Raw genomic sequence first — 23,642 nt, 5'->3', positions numbered from 1 at the left:
CACTTTACTTTTCATAGGTTAATTTTAAAACAAATGTTTAACTTCTTTATCTTTTTAATTAATTAAATATTCTAATTAGAGAATTTGAACCCTTCTTTAATTATAATTCTTTAAACAAAATAAGTTCATTGTTGAATGAATATATAAAATTATTTGGATACTTAATGTCTTTCCTTTATTTTAATCTAATCCAAAAGTTTAGATCAATATATACATCAAATATTATTATTACTATTCATTAATATCATTATCTGTTATAGCCAAATTAGATCAAGAACATATAAAAAAGTATCTGCTCATATTTTTTAAAATTCTTATAAACTTAAATCTCAATAGATCGACATAGAGAAGGCTTTGATACCACTGGTTAGAATCTTTAATCTAAATATTTATTCTTTAATTCTATAATCTTTAATACTCTATGTCGATAAATTGAGATAAACATAAGTTGCGAAAACGTACCTGAATCTGGAATGAAGAACAGTTTATTAAGTTATTCTTCGTTATTCTCTTCTTCTTGATCTTCTCTTGATCTTGGATTTTCTTGTTCTGGATCTGGACCTGGATCGGAATGTAAATCTTCTTGTTCTGGATCTGGACCTGGATCGAAATGTCTAATGTGGGTGGGGTTTAAGTCTTCTAACCCTATACTGATAGCCCTCGTGTTCTTGAGAGATGAACCGAAATCTTATTGTCTGATGAGAGAAACAAATAAGAAGGCTATCTATATAGGTTGAGGACTTAGCCCTAATATACTCATTTATTATTCGGCCCATCAACGAAATAATAAATGGTATTTCTGCTTCTACACAAATATGTCCCCATATTTATTATAGATGTCTAAATAAGCTCATAACTTTTATATTTTAATAGATCACTTTAATTGGGTTTTAATCTTTATTATGATAACAACTAATATAATTCCAATAGTTAAACCTTTGGGGTTCTCTACTTGATAGATTTTTTGATACAAGAGAATCAACCTAATACCCGTTATTCACTTCCAATCATCAATCATGAAGCGACAAAAAGAGTTTGAATTGTTTTCTTTTTTTCTTCATTTGTTTGTTTCTTTTGTTGTTATTTATGTTATTTTAATGTTTGTTCTGATTTTACTTGTTTAGTAGTTTGTGTTTTAGAAAAGAAAATTAGGATACTAGTGTGTAGTTTTTTTTTGCAAAATAATAACTAATTAAAAATATTATTCTTAAAATACAAATAATTTTAGACCGAAGTTATAGACAATCTTGTAAGAATGTGTTAAATAAATTTATTATTGAAAAATATTCTGGAATTCATTTAAATAAATTTATTAAGAATATTGTAGGGTAAGAATGTGTTAATACAAAGTATTTTTTTTGTGTGTAAGAAGAATATGGAAATCACTATGAATTTTTTTTTATTTTGTTTACATTCAATTTGAATTACATTCCGCAATTCATTTACAATTATTTATTGATTAGTTACAAAATCTTCTCCCATAAGAAATGTATTTAATACAGGCTTCTTTAATAAAATTCATATAACATATTCTAATTAGATGTTATTCTATAAAGGAATTCTACCATCCCAATATGACTCTACCTATATGATTTTCATCAAAGGAATCAAGATCAACATCATCAAAGGAATCAAAATCATCATCACCAATCTTCCTTATCAGTGAAATAAAAATCAGTCACATCATAGGATTCAAAATCATCAATAGGATCGGTAGAGTCATTGGAGTGGTACTTAGAATACCTTTATCGAAGAACATCTTAATAGAATATGTTATATGAAATTTATAAAAGAAAAAAAAATCCATTTGTTTGTTTGTTTCTTTTTGTTGTTATTTATGTTATGTTATTTTCATTTTTGTTCTTATTTTATCCGTTTAGTAGTTTGTGTTTTAGTAAAAATAAATTAGGATATTAGTGTGTAGTTTTTTTCTTGCAAAATAATAACTAATTGAAAATATTATCCTTTTTCTAAATTCAAATAATTTTGGACGGAAGATGAAGACATCTTGTAAGAATGTGTTAAATAAAATTGTTATTAGATAAGATTATGAAAATTATGATTGATATTAATAAGAATTAATTTTTTCCATACTATATATACATGGATATTAGTATGGAGAATGAGTATTACATCCAGGTTTCACGAGCCATTCATTATTATTTAAAAATAAGGATATTTATTGATTTATTTCCTATTCATATGAATGTTTTACATGTATGAAGAAATGAAACCACAATTTAACCATAATTAAAATGAGAAGTTTTTCAACCTAATTTGTTACCATAAGAAACTGAAACTGATGATCCATAAAAAAAGTTCTTGCCACAATTATATAATTTAAAGTTGGAACCATATATTATAAAATAAAATAAAAGTTCAAAAGTCCAATTCCAAATAATAATTGAATCATATCTAATTAATAAAAGTATTTACTCTCATTATCCTCTTATAATATAATTATAGAAGGATAATTGTACATAATCTTTTTATATTAATGAGAATTTGCGTGACACTCGACCATTTATTTTTATAATAAGAGTTTTATTTAGCTTGCACTGAACATAGAGTTGTGCTTTTGCAAAAAAAAATGTTATATACTATATAAAATAAGTGTAAATTTCTAATAATAATTGATATATTATTTGAAGCCTAAATGAAATTAAAAATTTTAAAAATTTATCAAGAAAACTATATTTATAAAATAGACGCGGCCTAAAAAGTAAGACTGATATAACCAAATTCTAGAATATTAGAAAAAAAACCAATTCTAGAACCATTACGATATTAGATTACTATAATGAAAAATTGGTTACTACAAATTTAATAATAAGAAAATTAGTTGAAAATACTTGTTAAAAATATTCTAAAAAAATGATTTTAAAATGTATGAAAAAAAGATTATGTGAGAAAAAAGGAAATTGCATTCAAAAACTCACTATAACAAAGTAAAATATATCACCTTCTAAGAATTTATGTGATTTTTGAATATAAAAAAGCTGAAATGAGCCATAGTTATAACTTGCGCTTCAACTTAAAGAGTTTTAAGTTTATATAAATATGTAAATTTTAATATTTGAAGCATCGACTTGAGCTACCCTATTGAGTTTAATTTATGTGATATTTGTTTTGACAAAAAAAAAATGTTGATACTTGTAGTTCATCTTTGTCTTCCTCTTATTTTGAGTTTTTTTTAGCTTTTATTCCCTTAGAGAAGAATAGATGTCTTCCTGATTGTATTTTTGTTGAGAAGTGTTTGAACATGCCTAAGAATGCCTAACAAAAAAAAAGTCTTTTATAGGTTATAGGTTATTGCATTATTGGCAGTCCAATACTTTATATATTGTCGTGTCTAAGAGACTTTCTATATGCAAAAATACCTTTAAAATATTTTAAAACTCAAATGATTTAAATTACAGCTAAATACTAAAAAATAAATACTAAAATAATATAAAGGAAAAAAACTCGCTTAAACATATTTACTTGTGCAATTAACTCATTTAAACATACTATTAAAAATTGGTTCATTTAGCCTCTTTCAATAAACCATGGTTAATTTTTATTTTTTAATTTATATATTTATTAATTAAATATTAATATATTTTTTCTCTCATCATTTTTCATTAATAATTGAATCCTTTATTTTTATCTTTTTTATAAACACTTTTTTTATTTTTATATGAATATTTATTATTCGAATTGATTAATTTGGATATATATATGTTAAAGGAAAAAACTCGCTTAAACATATTTACTTGTGCAACTAACTCATTTAAACATACTATTAAAAATTGGTTCATTTAGCCCCTTTCAATAAACCATGGTTAATTTTTATTTTTTAATTTATATATTTATTAATTAAATATTAATATATTTTTTCTCTCATCATTTTTCATTAATAAATGAATCCTTTATTTTTATCTTTTTTATAAACATTTTTTTTATTTTTATATGAATATTTATTATTCGGATTGGTTAATTTGGATATATATGTTAAAGTAAATGGATATTTGGGTAGGATTAAATGCTATAGGTATGGTTCGAACTTGCAACCTAACAAAACAAGTACAACCCTTTAACCAACTAAGCTAATTACATTTTATATTTTAAATTCAACACCTAATTTTATGAACGCGGGACATTTTAACAATATAAGTTCAACTTTTTATCTAACTAATCTATATATATATAATGATGCTTAATTTTTAAAATGTCCGAATTGCCGAGTCGAGAGCTGTGGTTAATTTGGATATATATGTGAGAGTAAATGGATACTTGGGTCGGATTGTGGGTTAACCCACCCATAAATTTATAACGGTTAAAAATAAAATTAAAAATGCTATAGATATGGTTCAAATTTGCAACATAACAAAACAAATACAACTCTTTAACAAAGTAGGTTAATAACATTTTATATTTTAAATTCAACACTTAAATTTATGAACGCGGGACATTTTAACCATATAAGTTCAATTTTTTAACTAACTAATCTATATGTATAATGATGCTTAATTTTTAAAATGTCTTGAATTATAATTTAGGTTTGACTTTGTCAATGTAAAGTAATTTAGACTTCGAGATTCGCCATTTAAATTTTCTCATGAAATTTGGAAATTAAATATTTTTAGCGTGTAAGAAACATTAGTGATTCTTTAAATAAAATTTGTTCGGTGTTTGGTTGCATTTAAGAAAGGGCCATTGGGCTAGGTTTTACAAGTACAGTCCATAATCTTTACTACATAGTTTTGGCATATTTTAGAAAATATTCACCCCCTTAAAGGGTAAGCTAATGAATGTATTTCAAAATTCGATTTCAAACCAGTTTTTTGAAATTTCATAAACTTGTTTATTTTTTAATTACAATGAATCCTTAACAAAAGGATTGCCTAAAAATCAAAACAAAGTGAATATGACTTATTTATTTTAGTAGACTTAATTTCCTAAACTTTATTTCTCTTGGGAATAAATTGGAATTTAGCTTAATTATTTTCTTCTTCTAAAATAGCTATGAATTGAATGAAGAGGAAGAATGATGATTCAAATTGAAAAATATGAATAATTGAATTGTTGATTCACTTTGAATGAGGTCAATTCTTGATTATTTTGAATGATTGCATGCTTTCATATCTTGGATGATCACATACTTTCATATCTTGGTTGATAGTTGAACATGATATCATGAAAACATGCTTTGAATGGCTTCAATTTGTTGAATGTGACGTGGATGTTTTGAATGATATGCATGTTTGCCTCTGGGCTTGACTTCAATGATGAAGATGTATATAAACATGAGAAGTGTTTTGAAGGCTTGAATGGTATATGAGATACTTGTTTATGTCTTTCCTATTGATGATCTTGGTTCAATATTCATGAAAATGTGCTTGACTTGATTCAATTTCAGTTAAGTTGATTATTTGATTTGCATGATTAGTTAAATTTGATGTTCTTAAATGATAAGATGTTTTGTATTGATAATTTGATGATAGAAATTGTAAAATATTATGACAAAAAATGAATAACAAAAAATACTTAAAAAACATAGTAAATCTAATTTTACTTTCTATAGGCATTTTAATCATAAAATACAGTTGTGATCATCATAAAATTAGTTTTATAGTCAAGGTTTTTAATTATCATAAAATAGGAAAATTGTGTATATGAATTTGATTTAGTTCGTTCTTTTTTCTTTAAAGAATTTAAAAAAGAATATTTCTCTTAAATTAATAATTTGTGTATAATTATTTTTCTTATTATAAATCAGTTCTTATATTTTGTTATATTTTAACACGAAATATTGTCTTCATTTTTTATTTCATAAAATATTTTTAGATGTTATTCTCTAAATAATGATAAGATTGAATAAAAGGTAGAATGTTCGAGTATTCACACTCGGAACATTTTAAAAAATAAAATTTGAATAAATTAGATTAATTGTAAATAATTATCATAAAAAAACATAAATTTAAATAATATTTTAAATAATAAAACTTTTTCATCGATGCTATTTTTTTCAATTTTGAATTTGCTTATTCTTTGGTCAATCACTTGTAATGTTTGTTTATAGTCATTTACAATATAACCAACTTATATCCTTCCATCTTCAAAGCCATATCTCCTATATACGTGTAGAAAGAAACTCAAGAAACGGCTATTCTCTATACGATCATTTTTTTAATTAATTTTTAACGGTGTAATTATCCAAAAATTCGAATTATTACATGACAACGTTGTATAAAATATAGAAATCATTTCAAAATTTTCTTATAATTTTTTTAGTTATAGATCTTAAGTTATTAGTTCACAAAGTTTAAGAAAATTGAAAAATTATTACTAACAAGTCTTAAAATAGTAAAATTATTTATTCGTGTTAAAATAATTATTCTAATCCATTTTTCTATCTTTTTGGGATTTAAATAAAATTCATTTAGACATTTAAAAAGAAAAATAATTTAAAAGAAGCAAATAAGGCCTTACCCGTGGATCGAACTTAAGAGACATACTTCCAACATGGACTGAGATACCAACTTCGTGGCTTTGGATGATGCTCGACCGACTGATAGGAATTTACAACATGACCAAATTCTACCATTCAATCTTGAAATCCCAATCTCCTACATAGGCATAGGAAGATACTCAAGAAATGGGTATGTCGAATTCAAGGCTCTCGGCAAGCTTCTCCATTGTCAAACAAATTTTAACAAAGAAGAATATGGAGAGAAAAGAATATGTTTGATATAAAAACAAATTATTTTCAGGTATAATTAATTAAAAATAAAATAATAATATATTTATTAAGATAGACAAAGAAAAAATCATCAAATATCAAATTATTTAATAGGTTGAGCTCAAAGTTCAGACCCAAATAGAAATTGGGCCGAAGATTTATTTATAAAAGGAAGCAAGCCCAAAGTAAATTTCACAATGATTTTACCCTAATTTTTTTTCTTTCTCTCTCTCTGGAGTCGCCGCCATTTCTCCTACTTGTTATTTCCAATCTCCTCTCCTATTATAAAAGGACACAGACCCAAATGAAAACTTCACACTGTTTTTTCTTCTTCTTATACCTTTCTGGTAGTTCCAATCTCCTATTCTGGTAGTTCCAATCTTTCGTTGTCTTTTCGTCTTTCTGGTAGTTCCAATCTCCTATTCTGTTGCAGTTCTGATCTCTTACCGTCCTCTCTTCTTGTTGCCGGTCTTCTCCTTTTCCTGTTTCCGATCGATCTCTGGCAGCCTTCTTCTCTTCCCGTTGTAGTTTCGATTTATGGTCGTCTTATCCTATTCTTGATGTAGTTTTGATCTCTGACCATCTTCTCATATTCTCGCTGTGGCTTAGATCTCTCGTCGTTTTCTCCTATTCCTACCTATTGTAGTTTCGATCTTTGACTTTTTTCCTGTAATGTCAAGATTAAAATATCATTCAAGCTTATTTGCTAAAGAAGTTTATGTCTAGGATGTCTATCATGGTTTATATAGTTTAAGAGGTTTTGAGTTGAAGCCCACAATGCAGTTGGCACATGGACTATCTAATTGATAGCTTCAATTTTAGAAGTGCATGGTAATCCCTATTAAGTAACCAAAACGAATACTTTCTAAAAATATTTACCAAAATGTACTAAAGTGATTTGGGTATATGAAATTTGTTGAATTTATTTATTTCATTTTTTTTACAGCTTCTACGGCGCCACCAACGGAGCCATTCATACCGGTGGAGAATGTGGTGAGGATCATGAGGTGTGGTACCTTCACATGGGCAAGATCGCTGACGATGTGAAGGAGATTGTTCAACATTGTGTCTCGAAATTCATTGACATGATAACTGCCAAAGCTAACATGCATGGTCAGAGCGAGAGTCGTAGAACGATTACCCGACCCGATCATTGGGGATGATGAAGACGACCAGTCATGACTTTTGGGCCAATTCCAGACCCGATGGGCCATCTAGTTTTTCAGGCCCACAATGCAGTTGGGGACCGTCGAATGTGATGAATGTCAAAAGAGGAAACGGCTATTCTTCTCGCTCAAGTGACCCTAATGTTGGACCTCGACCTGGAACTAGTTATGATCCATTCAAGCAAATTAGAAGTCCGATGGCTTCAATTTTGGAAGCACAAAGTAATCCCAATGAAGTCACTAAAAACAATACTTGATTATGTGTATTCAATAAACATGCATGCTTGTATTTGAATAATGATCGTTATAATTTAAGAAGGTAAATAAAACATGTGATAATATTTTATTATGTTCATTCAATAATTTGGTCGGTTTAAGTTTTTGTTTACTATTTCTTAAATATGTTTATTAATTTTTATTTATTTATAAAAAAAAAATTAACTCTCTACTTAAATTTAGATTTTAAATGCTTGTTGCGATTAAAAATATAAATAAATAATGTTTTTAAACGAGTTTGTTATTAAATTAAAATTTGAACAGCTAGTTTAACTCCTTCAAATTGCATTGTTTTTAATGAACTGAATTGTAAAATTGTACTCTTTATCGGGCCAATATATATTTCGAAAATATTCTTTTAAATTTAACAATTTAAATTATTTATTTTTAAAGTTATATAAAATAAGGTTTTTTTTTTAACGATTTCAAACACAATTAATTTATTATTTATTAATTTATTATTTATGTGTCATTTATAAATAAGAACAAAATAACAATGTTACTAATTTAACTACCAAGTATTAAGGATTTTGACTACGAATTGCTCCATAAAAGATTTCTAAGCTAACTCTCAATCTTTAGCACACTTAAACTTCAAAATTCAGAAAAATAACAAAAATCGAAATTAAATATATTGTGAATCTGGATTTTAAACTCTCTTTCGTTTTTATTTTCTTTCTCCACTCTTCTCCTTTTTTTTTTCTTGATCTAAAACTTTATTTATAACAGCAATCCCTTTTAGAAGTTTCCACAAACCAATTAGTTCTTTAGTGAAACAAGTTGCTTTGTCCATATATCCATATCTTCATTATTATTATTTTCTCTATTAGTATTGATATTTTTAAATTATTAATTATTTTATAAATATTTATAAAATAAATAAAATATAATAAATTCATATTATATATATATATATTATATATATATATATATTATATATATATATTATATATATATATATATTATATATATATATTATATATATATATATATATATTCATATGAAAATTAAACAAATAATTAATCTATTTAATATTATATTTAAATAGTTTATAAATATTTAAAATTGAACTTAATTTATTACAAAAAACACATATTTTCTCTTTTTTTCATAATGTTTAGTAGAAAAAAATTAATTATTTATATTTTAACATAAAAATTGATCAAAAAAGTCACTTTTTTCATAACTTTTCACCTATTTTTTTTATTTCACTTTTTTAGTTTGACCATTTTTAGAAGTGATTGTGATATTGATAAACATTTAAAAATATATAATAATATTATTTTATTATTATTAAATAAAAGTAATCATATTAGTTTTAAAAGTATCATTGAATAAAAGTATTGAAAATTAATAATAAATAAATCAATAAATAAATGAAAAGGGTTAAAATATAAAACAGTAAAATATATTTAAATTAAAAATATATTTATTTAAGACTGATATTTTTTAAGTTGGTAAAGTATATTTAATAGTATAAAAAAAATCTACAACAATCTCAAAATTATACAAAGTTCATTGAAAAGGTATTTAATTATTTTTAAAAAATAATATAATTTAAAATTTTATCAATTGTTTGTATTTAATTTATAATTAAAAATATTTATCTAATTTAATTATATTTCTTATATTAAATAAAAATAAATAAACATTTAATTTTTGATAATTTTAGAAATAATTGTGATCCATATACTAATTATTTGATAAAATTAGATCATTATAAATATACTTAGTTTAGGCTATGGGTGCATGATTAATAAGGATAAATTTTGAAACTCTATTGAAATAAGCTAAATGAATGATCATATATCATTATATCATTAGTGTGGTAATATAAATCAAAATAACATCATATTATAAGAGAAATTACTCCAAATCGAGTCTAAAAGAATCCTAAATCTTGACCTCATTCAATTTTTGATTTATTAGAAACTTTATTTAGTTGAGGAAAGTTCTGGCATTAAGAAAGAAGCCAAAAAGTAGAAAGTGACAAAACAAAAGGAGATAATTAGGAATTAAGATATACTATTATTTCTTTTGATATATTCTTCAAATTATTTTACTTTCTTTTATATATATATATATATATATATATTTGATAATTAATTTATGTGCACAATAGTTCTTAATAATAAATATTATACTAACTATTTCAGTCTAAAGAATATGAGATTTATAAATCAATTAATCGAAATTGATTATCACATAAATTAAACTACCTAAAATAAATTGTTGAAAATTAATAAATTACTCAATTCGAAATGTATTAATTCTAAATTTTAAACGACTGACAAAATTTAACTTCTAAAAACAATAAAATATTTTAAATACCAACTGATACCTATAATCAAATAAAAATAAAATCCCTAATAAATTGAAATTGTCCCCTTAAAATATATGAATATTAAATTGGATAACAATAAGATAGTCTAAGAACTTTTGTCTTTATTTTTATTTCTTTTAATGTGAATAGATAAAAGTTAAATCAAATTGAGTAAAATGTTCAAAGGTAAAATTACTTGTATCTAGCATTAAATTATTTCATATGATGAAATGAACTATACAATAATGACATTACCTTGAATTAGATATTAAAATTTTACCAACTTAACTATAGAGAACAAGGGTTCAAACACAAGAGGTACATTAAATCTATAAACTTGAATCTCCTTTAGTTACTTTCTTAAAATATTTACCAAAATGTAGTAAATTGATTTGAGTATATGAATTTATTTATTTCATTATTAAAAAATGACGAATTTTCAATTTCAGCTTGTGTGGTGCTACCAACGGAGCCATTCATACCCGTGGCGAATGTTGTGAGGATCATGCAGCGTGTGGTACAGACACATGGCAAGATCGTTGATGATATGAAGGAGATTGTTCAACATTGTGTCTCGGAATTCATTGGTGTGATCAATGTCGAAGCTAACATGCATTGTCAGAGCGAGAGTCGTAGAAAGATTACCGCCGATGACATTATGTGACCCATGGCCAAGCTAGGGTTTGATGATTATGTTAACACACTTTCCCTTTACATGTTCCGTTATCGTGAGGCAAAATCAATGGGAATGACCGTCTCGATGAGATCATTCATGACTTTTGGGCCAATTCCAGACCCAATGGGCCATCAAGTTTTGCAGGCCCACGATGTAGTTGGATCGCATGGACCGTCGAATGTGATGAATGGAGAAAAAGGAAGGGACGATTCTTCTCGTTCAAGTGACCCTAATGCTGGACCTTGACCTGTTTATGATCCATTTAGGCAAACCAGAAGGTCCTAATTGATAGCTTCGATTTTGGAAGTGCATGGTAATCCCAATTAAGTAACCAAAAACAATACTTTATTATGTATATTCAATACACATGCATGCTTCTATTTGAATACCGATGGTTAAAATTTAAGAATGTAATAAAATATGGGATAATATTTTATAATGCTCAATAGTTCAATTTAAATTTTTATTTATTAATTAATCAGGTAAACTCATTTTAAAAATACTGTTTATTTAAATATGTTATATTTTTTTTAATATTCATTTATAATATAAAAATTAATTCTCTAGTTAAATTTAGTTTTAAAATGCTTGTTGCGATTAAAAGTATAAATAAATAATGTTTTTAAATGAGTTTACTATTAAATCAAAATTTGAATAATTGACAATGTTTTTAATTGTTTGAATTGTAAAATTGTACTCCATATTGGGCCAATATAAATTTCGAAATTATTCTTTTACATCTCACCATTGAAATTATTTATTGTTAAAATTATACAAAATGAGTTTTTGTTTTGACAATTTAAAATACAATTAACTTATTATTTATGTGTTATTTGTAAATAAATTAATAAAATAATAATATAACTAATTTAACTATCGAGTTTTAACAAATTAAGAGTTTAAATATCAATTCTTTAAAATAATTAACAAAAAAATTTCAATTAGCTGTGTAATTCGGTTAATAAGATTTATAATTTGTTTATTAATTTATAAATGTCACCTAACTTTTTATTCTATTAATAATGTTGACGTTTTCAAACGACGGAATAGATATGGACAAAATTAAATTTATTTTAAAAAATCATTTTGTTATAAATAATTAATTCTAATATTATATGAAATAGAATTTAGAAGAATATTTGTTTTAAATATCTAATTAAAATATTAATATATATATATATATATATATAAATTAACAAATTTAATAACGGAATTTGAATGTTATTTACTATTTGGTTTAACAAGTCAAGCAATGTTATGTAATTTCATATAATAAATTGCTGTTACTAATTTGTATACGGTAAAATAAGTAAAATATTTAAGACAATAAATTTAAATAATTAAAATTTTAAAAAATAAAAAAATAAAATTTGAATCATACTATATAATATATTATTATATTGATTATTGATGGTGGTTATATTTAATAATTAAAAACATTAATCAAATACAATAAATATATATTTTCACCTTAATAAATTTTATTATATAAAAAATTACACATTTAAGTTTAATTTTTAATTTTTAATTTTATAAATGAATTATAAAAAAATAATAATTATTTAAATTTTATTTCATAAATTTACCATTATATTATGTTTGATATTAATTTCATTATATCATAATGGTTAGAAACAATCAGATGAGTTATAACGAAAGTCTTATTCTCATATACTCGATTTGCACACTTTACACAAGGATATACAATTAAAGATCTACCCGTAGATCTTTTAGCAAATTTCATGAACTTTTCAACCCCTCAATTTAATTTGGATCAGTACGAAGTATATTTATCCATGTTTTGTCGAGAACTTACATTAGGACTAAACAAAATATTACTATGTCAAATAAAGTATATCATTCCTAAATCATTCGTATACCTAACAGCTAGTCCAATAATTTAACACAAAATTTATCATAATCTAATTAACATACAATCAATAATCTAACATATCTAACATACCATTCATTTTACGAAAAAAAAATATTTAATTCAATAATATATCCTCTAATAAATACAATTCAATAATCTATCATAATCTAATTAATATATAATTCAATAATCTAACATGTCTAACCTAATATAACCTACAATCCAATAGTCTAACTTAATTTAACATTCAAATTCGGATAACCCAATAACTTATTTGTCAAAATTCAATAACCTATTTATCAAAATTCAGATAACTAAATAACACAAAGAATACTAACCTGCTAATATAAAGTTTGATCGCAGATTAAAAATTGAAAATACTAATCTGCCAAAGTTATTAAATGAAGAACGAAATCATATATGAATTTAATATAAATCAATATGTTAGATAATCTAAGCTATGATTATATAATCTAACATATGAAGAATAAAAATTTAATCTAACAAACTCACCTAATGAACGATGGCATTGGACGATAGCGACGCGAAAGAAGAGTCGATCCCGGAGGACCTACTCGAAGCCCGCGGAAGAATAATTGAATCCGGTGGAAGAGGAATTGAAGTGGGCGAAATAAAAAAGAACTAACCTTTCGGGGCAGGAACGACAGCGTAGTAGGGCAGGAACGACAACGGAGCGAGAAGCAGAAAAAAGAAGAAAGGAAAAATGAAGGCAGTTAGGGCGTTATTTGATAGAGTATCAGTAACGGTGTTGTCGTGAGCTGTTATAAATGCTCATTAAATGAATATCTGTAATAGTTTTTCAAAGAACCGTTACAGAAGGTCTTGAAGTATCTGTAACGACACTCACATAAAATCGTTACAGATATTTCTTTTCAGAAAACGAAGCGACAACCAGGGTATCAGTAACGGTTCTATGATGATGCAGTTACAGATAGTCTTAAATATCTATAGCGTTTTCCTCGTAGAACCGTTACAAATACCCCTTTCCAGAAAAGAATCGATAAACAGGTATTAGTAACTATTCTATGATGAAACCGATACAGATACTTAAGATTATTTGTAACGACATCCTCATAGAACCGTTATAGATAACCATTTTAGAAAAAAGAAATAGAAGACGTGGTATTAGTAACAGTTATAGATAGAACCATTACTGATATCTTTATGTATTAGTAACGATTCTTTGTATAACCGTTACTTATACCGTATTTCAAAAAATGAAAAGAAAAGGATGGTATTTATGATGACTCTTATTCTAATAGTCGTTATTGATACTATATATTAGTAACGACACTATAGCGTCGTTACAAATATATTAATACCTGTAACGGCGGTATACAGTCGTTATTGACTTTCGTTATAAAAAGCTTTTTTTCATTAATAATCTATATAAAATATATAAGTTTGAAAATTTTTAATATTGTGGGTATGTTGTTTAAGTTCTTTTAATATTGTGTAAAGTCTCACATTTATTATAAATATTTTTTTATAGATTTATTTTGAGATTGAGACAACTGAAATGAAATATTACAAGTATAGTTATTATTATTCAAAATTTTAATTTTTTCATTCTATTGATTTAGTTTTACTTTTGCATTTTTAACCTGAATTATCAATCATCTCAACTTGGGGAAAATAATATTTTAACGAAATATATATTTGAGTCTTTTCTCTTTTATACATAATTGTTTCAGTTTTTATTCTATTCTTTCAAAAATTTCGAAAACAATTTATTTTCTATTAAAAATCAAAATATTTATTAAAATATATATGCAATGTCTATTAAAAAAATAATACTGAATTATTTTTTATGTCAATACCATAAATTCTTGTTTGAAAACTACGTATACTATACATAAGTGTTATGGGAAATGATTAGGGAAAAAATAAGGGAATGATCTGGCAGTCTACGTGGCATACACCTCAGCAGATGACTCATCTGCTCTCTCCCTCTAGTTTAATTAAAAAAAAAAGAAAAAAAAAAGAACCAAACGGAGGGAAGCAAACATGAAACTAGAAACCCAGAAACTTTCTTCTATTCCTAAATTTTATTGTTGGTTTCTTGATCAATGAAAACCCTAAATCTTAGTGAATGAGATTCTCGTCGTTGTTCTTGCACCTCAAATCTAGGTCGAGTTTGCTCAGTATCTCGATTTGATATTCACTCTGAATCTTGAATCCCATAAGTTTATTCTAGGGTTATCTTTCGCATTTTTCCGTAGCGGGTGTATTTCAATTAAATATTTAATCCTTATCTCAAATGTCTATATGGTAGTTTTGGATGTTATTTTTTTTATCTGAATATAGATTGTAGATGTCAATAGAGGCGAATAAGGCGGAAGTTCTAGAACCTCCGGAACCTAATGCGTATAAGCTTATTCTAGAGCCACCTCCCACCCTTTCTCCGTCGTAGGTGAGTTCCTTTCAACACTTAGTCTTATGCGACAATATTATATATTATTTATATTTATTGATATGTAAGGTCATTTTTTTTGCAAAATTTGTTTGAATGAGTGTAAATTGAGTTAGTTTATATCAGTATATTAATCATGTAGAATATGTAGTTAGTTTGTGTCTATTATATCATTTTTATGCAGCAACAATACATTGATTGAATTAAAGATCTGAAAACTATGACACATGAAACAAATGACAATTCAAGTGGTTTGCAATTGTTGTGTGATTCGTCAACCTCCAAAAGCGTTAATATACCACAATTGGGAATGCTTTTTTCATCCGAAGAAGAAGTTCGTGCTTTTTATCAGTCATATGCCCAAAATCTTGGTTTTGGTATTAAAAAGCAGAGTTCCAAAAAAGGAGAAGACGGACAGCTAAAGTATTTATGTTTTGGATGCGCCAAAGAAGGTAAGCTTGTTTCTAAAGGAAATAATGCTTATAATAGTAGACTTTCTAGTAGAACGAATTGCAAAGCAAAGATTAATATTATAGTTAAGAACGATGGATTTTTTCAAATTACAAGTATGCAACTTGAACATAATCATGCATTAAGTTCAACAAAGTCACGACATTTCAGATGTTATAAAGTGTTAGATTCTCAAACAAAGAGAAAATTAGAGTTGAATGATCAAGCTGGAATTACTTTGAGTAAAAGTTTTAAATCATTTGTTGTTGAAGCTGGTGGTTTTGAAAATTTGTCGTTTTATGAGAGAAAATGCCAAAACTATGTGGTTGAGGCACGACGACTAAGACTTGGGAATGGTGATACAGAAGCTATAAATAATTACTTTTGCCGTATGCAAAGTAGAAATGAAAATTTCTTTTATATGATTGATGTAGATGACATTGGTCGTATAAAAAATATATTTTGGGCTGATGGAAGATGTAGAGCTGCGTATGAGTATTTTTATGATGTTACATTTGATACTACTTATTTGACTAATTATTATGATATGCCATTTGCTCCGTTTGTTGGAGTAAATCATCATGGTGAGTCTGTGTTGCTTGGTTGTGGTTTGATTTCTAAAGAAGATTCTGAAACTTTTATTTGGTTATTTAAAACCTGGTTGACATGCATGGGAGGCCGAGCTCCACAAGGTATTATTACTGATCAATGCAAAGCCATGGAAATTGCAATTGGTGAAGTATTTCCAGATTCTCATCATCGCTTATGTCTTTGGCATATCACAAAAAAGATTCCATTCAAATTTAGTAGTTATGCTAATTATAAGCTCATAAAGAAGAACTTGAAAAATATTGTGTATAATTCATTGATAGCTGAAGAATGTGATAGTAAGTGGAAGAAATTTATTGATGAATTTAATTTGGAGGAAAATGATTGGTTGAATTCTTTGTATAAGATTCATCATAAGTGGTTGCCTGCGTTTGTGAAAGATAAATTTTGGGCTGGGATGTCAACTAGTCAAAGAAGTGAAAGTATGAATTCATTTTTTGATGATTATGTGCATTCGAAGACAACATTGAAACAATTTGTTGTTTAATATGATAGTGCCATGAAAAGCAAGATTGAAAAGGAAACTAATTCAGATTTTGCGTCTTTTAATTCTTGTTTTTCAACCATTAGTGTTCATCCAATTAAGAAGCAGTTTCAAGTTGCGTACACAAATAAGATCTTTAAGATGTTTCAAAATGAAATGAGAGGCTTGATGTATTGTAACACTTCATTAGTGAAGCAAGAGGGCTCCACTTATGTGTTTAATGTGGTAGAAAAGGTATTTGGGAAGGATGAAACTAGTAAAATAGACATTACCTTTCATGTACACTATAGTGAGTCACAATGTGAGATGAATTGCTTGTGTCGTCTCTTTGAGTTTCGAGAAATCTTGTGCATACATTTGATTTCCGTTTTGTTCCAATTAGATGTCCATACAGTTCCTGAAAAGTATATTTTAGATCGATGGAGGAAAAACATCAAGCGTAGGTATCAAGGAATGACCAATATTTATAATGACTCATGTTGTAATAAGGAAGAAAGACAGAAAAAACAATCTTCAACTATTGTTACATGAAGTCTTAGATCTAGGGTCAAAAGATGACAAGAGTTACTTTGTTGTAACACAAACATTGGAAGATTTGGGAAATGATTAGGGGAGGTAAAATAGTGAGGGAAAAAATAAGGGAATGATCTGGCAGTCTACGTGGCATACACCTCAACAGATGACTCGTCTGCTCTCTCCCTCTAGTTTAATTAAAAAAAGAAAAAAAAAAAGAACCAAACGGAGGGAAGCAAACAAGAAATTAGAAACCCAGAAACTTTCTTCTAATCCTAAATTTTTCTTTTTGTTTCTTGATCAATGAAAACCCTAAATCTTAGTGAATGAGATTCTCGTCGTTGTTCTTGCACCTCAAATCTAGGTCGAGTTCACTCAGTATCTCGATTTGATATTCACTCTGAATCTTGAATCCCATAAGTTTATTCTAGGGTTATCTTTCGCATTTTTCCGTAGCAGGTGTGTCTCGATTAAATATTTAGTCCTTATCTCAAATGTCTATGGTAGTTTTGGATGTTATTTCTTTTATATGAATATAGATTGTATATGTCAATGTAAGCGAATAAGGCGGAAGCTCTAGAACCTCCAGAACCTAATGCGTATAAGTTTATTCTAGAGCCACCTCCCTTTCTCCGTCGCAGGTGAGTTCCTTTCAATACTTAGTCTTATGCGACAATGTTATATATTATTTATGTTTATTGATATGTAAGGTCAATTTTTTTTCAAAATTTGTTTGAATAAGTGTAAATTGAGTTAGTTTATAACAGTATACTAATCATGTAGAATATGTAGTTAGTTTATGTCTATTATATCATTTTTATGCAGCAATAATACATTGATTGAATTAAAGATCTGAAAACTATGACGCAGGAAACAAATGACAATTCAAGTGGGTTGCAATTGTTGTGTGATTCGTCAACCTCCAAAAGCGTTAATATACCACAATTGGGAATGCTTTTTTCATCCGAAGAAGAAGTTCGTACTTTTTATCAGTCATATGCCCAAAATCTTGGTTTTGGTATTAAAAAGCAGAGTTCTAAAAAAGGAGATGACAGACAGCTAAAGTATTTATGTTTTGGATGCGCCAAAAAAGGTAAGCTTATTTCTAAAGGAAATAATGCTTTTAATCATAGACTTTCTAGTAGAACAAATTGCAAAGCAAAGATTAATATTATAGTTAAGAACTATGGATTTTTTCAAATTACAAGTATGCAACTTGAACATAATCATGCATAAAGTCCAACAAAGTCACGACATTTCAGATGTTATAAAGTGTTAGATTCTCAAACAAAGAGAAAATTAGAGTTGAATGATAGCTGGAATTACTTTGAGTAAAATTTTAAATAATTTGTTTTTGAAGCTAGTGGTTTTGAAAATTTGTCGTTTGATGAGAGAAAATGCCAGAACTATGTGGTTGAGGCACGACGACTAAGACTTGGGAATGGTGATGCAGAAGCTCTGAATAATTACTTTTGTCGTATGCAAAGTAGAAATGAAAATTTCTTTTATATGATTGATGTAGATGACATTGGTCGTATAAAAAATATAATTTGGGCTGATGGAAGATGTAGAGCTGCGTATGAGTATTTTTATGATGTTGTTACATTTGATACTACTTATTTGACTAATTATTATGATATGCCATTTGCTCTGTTTGTTGGAGTAAATCGTCATGGTGAGTCTGTGCTACTTGGTTGTGGTTTGATTTCTAAAGAAGATTCTAAAACTTTTATTTGGTTATTTAAAACCCGGTTGACATGCATGGGAGGCCGAGCTCCACAATGTATTATTATTGATCAATGCAAAGCCATGGAAATTGCAATTGGTGAAGTATTTCCAGATTCTCATCATCGCTTATGTCTTTGGCATATCACAAAAAAGATTCCAGTCAAATTTAGTAGTTATGCTAATTATAAGCTCATAAAGAAGAACTTGAAAAATATTGTGTACAATTCATTGACAGCTGAGAATGTGATAGTAAGTGGAAGAGATTTATTGATGAATTTAATTTGGAGGAATATGATTGGTTGAATTCTTTGTATAAGATTCGTCATAAGTGGTTGCCTGCGTTTGTGAAAGATAAATTTTGGGCTGGGATGTCAACTAGTCAAATAAGTGAAAGTATGAATTCATTTGTTGATGATTATGTGCATTCGAAGACAACATTGAAACAATTTGTTGAACAATATGATAGTGCCATGAAAAGAAAGATTGAAAAGGAAACTAATTCAGATTTTGCGTCTTTTAATTTTTTTTTTTCAACCATTAGTGTTCATCCAATTGAGAAGCAGTTTCAAGTTGCGTACACAAATAAGATCTTTAAGATGTTTCAAAATGAAATGAGAGGCTTGATGTATTGTAACACTTCATTAGTGAAGCAAGAGGAATCCACTTATGTGTTTAATGTGGTAGAAAATGTATTTGGGAAAGATGAAACTAGTAAAATAGACATTATCTTTCAGGTACACTATAGTGAGTCACAATGTGAGATGAAATGCTTGTGTCGTCTCTTTGAGTTTCGAGGAATCTTGTGCAGACATTTGATTTCCGTTTTGTTCCAATTAGATGTCCATACAGTTCTTGAAAAGTATATTTTAGATCGATGGAGGAAAAACATCAAGCGTAGGTATCAAGGAATGACAAATATTTATGATGACTCATGTTGTAATAAGGAAGAAAGACAAAGAAAAAACAATCTTCAACTATTGTTACATGAAGTCTCAGATCTTGGGTCAAAAGATGACAAGAGTTACTTTGTTGTAACACAAACATTGGAAGAATTAAAATAGAGGCTAATGGATAATAAGCTTATTGTATCGTTGGAAGATGATCAAAGTTACAACATAGCACATATGGAGGCAATGTCTACGAAGAAGAAATTACATAATCCATTGAAAGTAAGGTCTCGTGGACGTCCACCAACAAAAAGAATACAGTCAAAAGTTGAGAATATTGTAAAAACGACGACACAATCTCAAAAAAGGGTAAGAAGTATAATGTACCTAGCATATGTTCAACCACGACAGTTAACAACATAGTCTTCCCAATAATCACCAATATATGTATCAACAACACATATTTTGAAATGTTTATAGCACACATATTCATAAATATTTTCTATTTAAGCTTCATAAAATGTTTTTAAATATCTAATTTACCTACTTTTGTGACAGATGACATCCCCACATCAAGCGATACAAGCTGGAGGTTTTTATCTACATCATTCACCACATCAAGCAATGCAAACTGGAAGTTCTTATCTGCAATATTCACAATCAACTAAAACTGCTGCAATTGCTCAACAAGGTTTATTCCCTCAATTAACAAGACAATTTTAAAGATAATTAATTGATTTCACAAATCACTCATCTATATTAATAAAGAAATACATGAACATATAATAATATCATTTGCCAAGATTCTGTTACAAGTAACAAAACTTCGAACTGCACTATTGGGAAATATTCCCAGGAATAACGTGTATAGGAACGTACAGCAATACCCGAAAGCATCCAAAGTTTCCAAAGTCTTGATTGTTAGAATTGATTCTGAAATCTATTTTTGAGTTTTGATGTGTTAATTTCAATGTCACAGTACTGATGTGTGACTACGCTACGCACTTAAGGTTTGTCTAGAAGTTGTGGCTAGGTTTGCGGAACCAGGTTACCATTCAACCTTTTCTGAAATATATATGTATTTCATAGTTTTTAAGCTTCAATTTTAATAATGTTTGTAATTTTAAGACTGACTTTGTTGAGCATATTCTTTAGATAACATTAAATTTTGATATGTTAACTTGTTTCATGTTGTAGATAACAATAGTTGGCCGACCAAATGTTGGACATTCTAGTGCTTTGAACGCTTTGGAGCAAAGTATGTGATTCTCATATGACTTTTGGAGTATTTTTTGTATTGATGTGATTTATTGGTATTTTTTATAGTTGAAATATGCTTGTGGTGTTTTCTCAGAAGTCGTTTTATTTGTCCATAAGGTAAAACTAACAATTAACTTTTAAAAGCTTTAGTTTATAACTTAATGAATGTTCTATGATATTTGATCTGATATTTGTAGGGTTATTAATGAGTGATGCTTGAGGAAATGTTTGTTGTGGTTAAAAGAAGTATATAATAGTAATAGTGGTTGTTGCTGGATCAAGATGTGTGGGATTCTTCATTCAAAGAAATGAGAGTCTAAGTGATTTGAAGGAAGAACCTGGTTGTCATCTATCCTAATTTCCTAGTTATGTATGTTAATTAAAGTTAAGAAATGCTTGATAGAAAGTGTCAGGGTAGTAGTTGTGTGATAAGACTATACTTTTGTTTGTCTATGTGAGAGGTATTCAACTTCGTAATTGTATAATATAATTTTGACCTCTCCAAAACTCAAAAAATTGATGACAAAAGCATAATTTCTGGACCTCACATGCATGTTATTGTTCCATTGTTATAACATATTTAATATTGATGCCTCGATGGTATAGTGTAGGTAAAATACAATATTTGAAGTATTTTTATTTTAACTTGTAAAGCTGCATTTTAGAATGGGTTCAATTCAAATCAAGGTTGATCTTTTTACAAAATTCTAAGATGAATTGGAGTGTAAATATTTTTCAATATTCTGTGTCAATTCTTTATTCTCTCTTAAATATTATCTAACCGTCAATTTGTTATGAAAATAATTCACCAAGATTATACTAAATCTTACATGTATTTCTAACTATTAGGATAGTTTGTCTCATACTCAAATCTAAGACTTCAATATATGAATTCCAATTCAAGACCTGTATTATAGCACTCTACCAAGATATAAGTCATAACTATACATAAATAATAAAACAATAAGCTATTAATTGTGCTATTTTAGACACATAATGAATGAGAAATATTACAATAAAAAGACTGACTTTGTTGAGAATATTCTTTAGATAACAACAACTTAACATTAAGAAGAAAGAATTGAAATCAATGATTAAATTATATAATCTCTTTTTTAAGAGTAAGAAAATCATAACATTCTTCTTGTTTATTCTTCTTCTTCTCGTTCAAACTTTTCTGCTCCATCTTTGCCAGTTACAGTATTCTGCCACTTACTAATCAATAACAGATAGTGGTGCCTGTTAATAAATACACACAATATGTCAAATATCATCTCAACCCATAATAATTTACTTCTACCTACTAAAATATTGGAAATTTTACATAATGTTACTTTTTAAGTTTCGTTTTCGCATTTTATAGCTTTGAGAAGGACGTAATAATCAAAACATATCAGAATCGTTGTTTCTGAAAATAGAGAAACTATCATCTTCATCCACTACAGTTCCATAACTCATCATAAGTAATAGATGCAAACATAAATCGATTTCTGAACCAGGTTCACCTATATTGTTCAATAAGCTTCCAACTAGTTGGGTTAGAAATTACAGTTGATCTCATCTCACCTCTTAGAAATAAATGGCAATCAAAAGTCCATTTTGCTCACTAAAATACTCTGATCTTTTCGTCATTGTACAAAAATAGTTTTATTTGAATCCTTCGATCCACATACCATATCTATTTACTTATATATATAGCAAATGTAGAAATTTCATTATCAGTTTGACAAAAGAAACACACATTTCAGTTATTTCTTGCGAGAGTGACAAAGAATGAACAGTTTTGAACGAGTATCGTAACTTCAGAGATAAAGTTCTCTATATCAGCGTTTGTATGTGGGATCATATCCTAATCATCGAAAACGACCGAGTGTTGTTACAAAAATGTGTATTACCATAAACATAAAAGGAAAGGAATATGATAATAGAACGCACCTGCGACGGCACCTGCGACGAAGAAAGGGCGGAAGATGGCCCTAGAATAAGCTAAGCGACCTAGATTGGAGGAATATAAACCGGGATACTGAGTGACCTAGATCAGAGGAATATAAATCAGATTACTGAGTTAGATCTGATGTGCAAGAACAACGACAATGACGAGTATTTTATTCTTTAAGATTTAGGCTTTCATTGAGAAAGAAACAAACAGTAAATTTGAAGGAAAGATATTGGTTTCTTATTTGTTTCGTTTGATTCTTTCTTTCCTTTTTCATTTATTATTATTATTTTAATTAAACT

At 27.4% G+C, this 23,642-nt stretch overlaps 2 protein-coding genes across 2 annotated transcripts; both read left to right on the top strand.

Moving 5' to 3' along the window:
- Window positions 1-7,886: 7,886 nt before the first annotated feature.
- LOC124936739 lies at window positions 7,887-11,154 on the top strand. Its single transcript, XM_047477261.1, has 2 exons — window positions 7,887-8,112; window positions 10,940-11,154. The coding sequence occupies exons 1-2, from the start codon at window positions 7,887-7,889 to the stop codon at window positions 11,152-11,154; spliced, it is 441 nt and encodes a 146-aa protein (XP_047333217.1).
- A 4,539-nt stretch (window positions 11,155-15,693) lies between these two features.
- On the top strand, window positions 15,694-18,385 carry LOC124936728 (protein FAR1-RELATED SEQUENCE 6-like). Its single transcript, XM_047477250.1, has 3 exons — window positions 15,694-16,954; window positions 18,089-18,170; window positions 18,355-18,385. The coding sequence occupies exons 1-3, from the start codon at window positions 15,694-15,696 to the stop codon at window positions 18,383-18,385; spliced, it is 1,374 nt and encodes a 457-aa protein (XP_047333206.1).
- The last annotated feature ends 5,257 nt before the right edge of the window (window positions 18,386-23,642 follow it).

This window comes from Impatiens glandulifera, chromosome 1, assembly GCF_907164915.1.
Source record: "Impatiens glandulifera chromosome 1, dImpGla2.1, whole genome shotgun sequence".
NCBI classification, from domain to species: Eukaryota; Viridiplantae; Streptophyta; class Magnoliopsida; order Ericales; family Balsaminaceae; genus Impatiens; species Impatiens glandulifera.
This window is presented reverse-complemented; position numbering and strand designations above follow the sequence as displayed.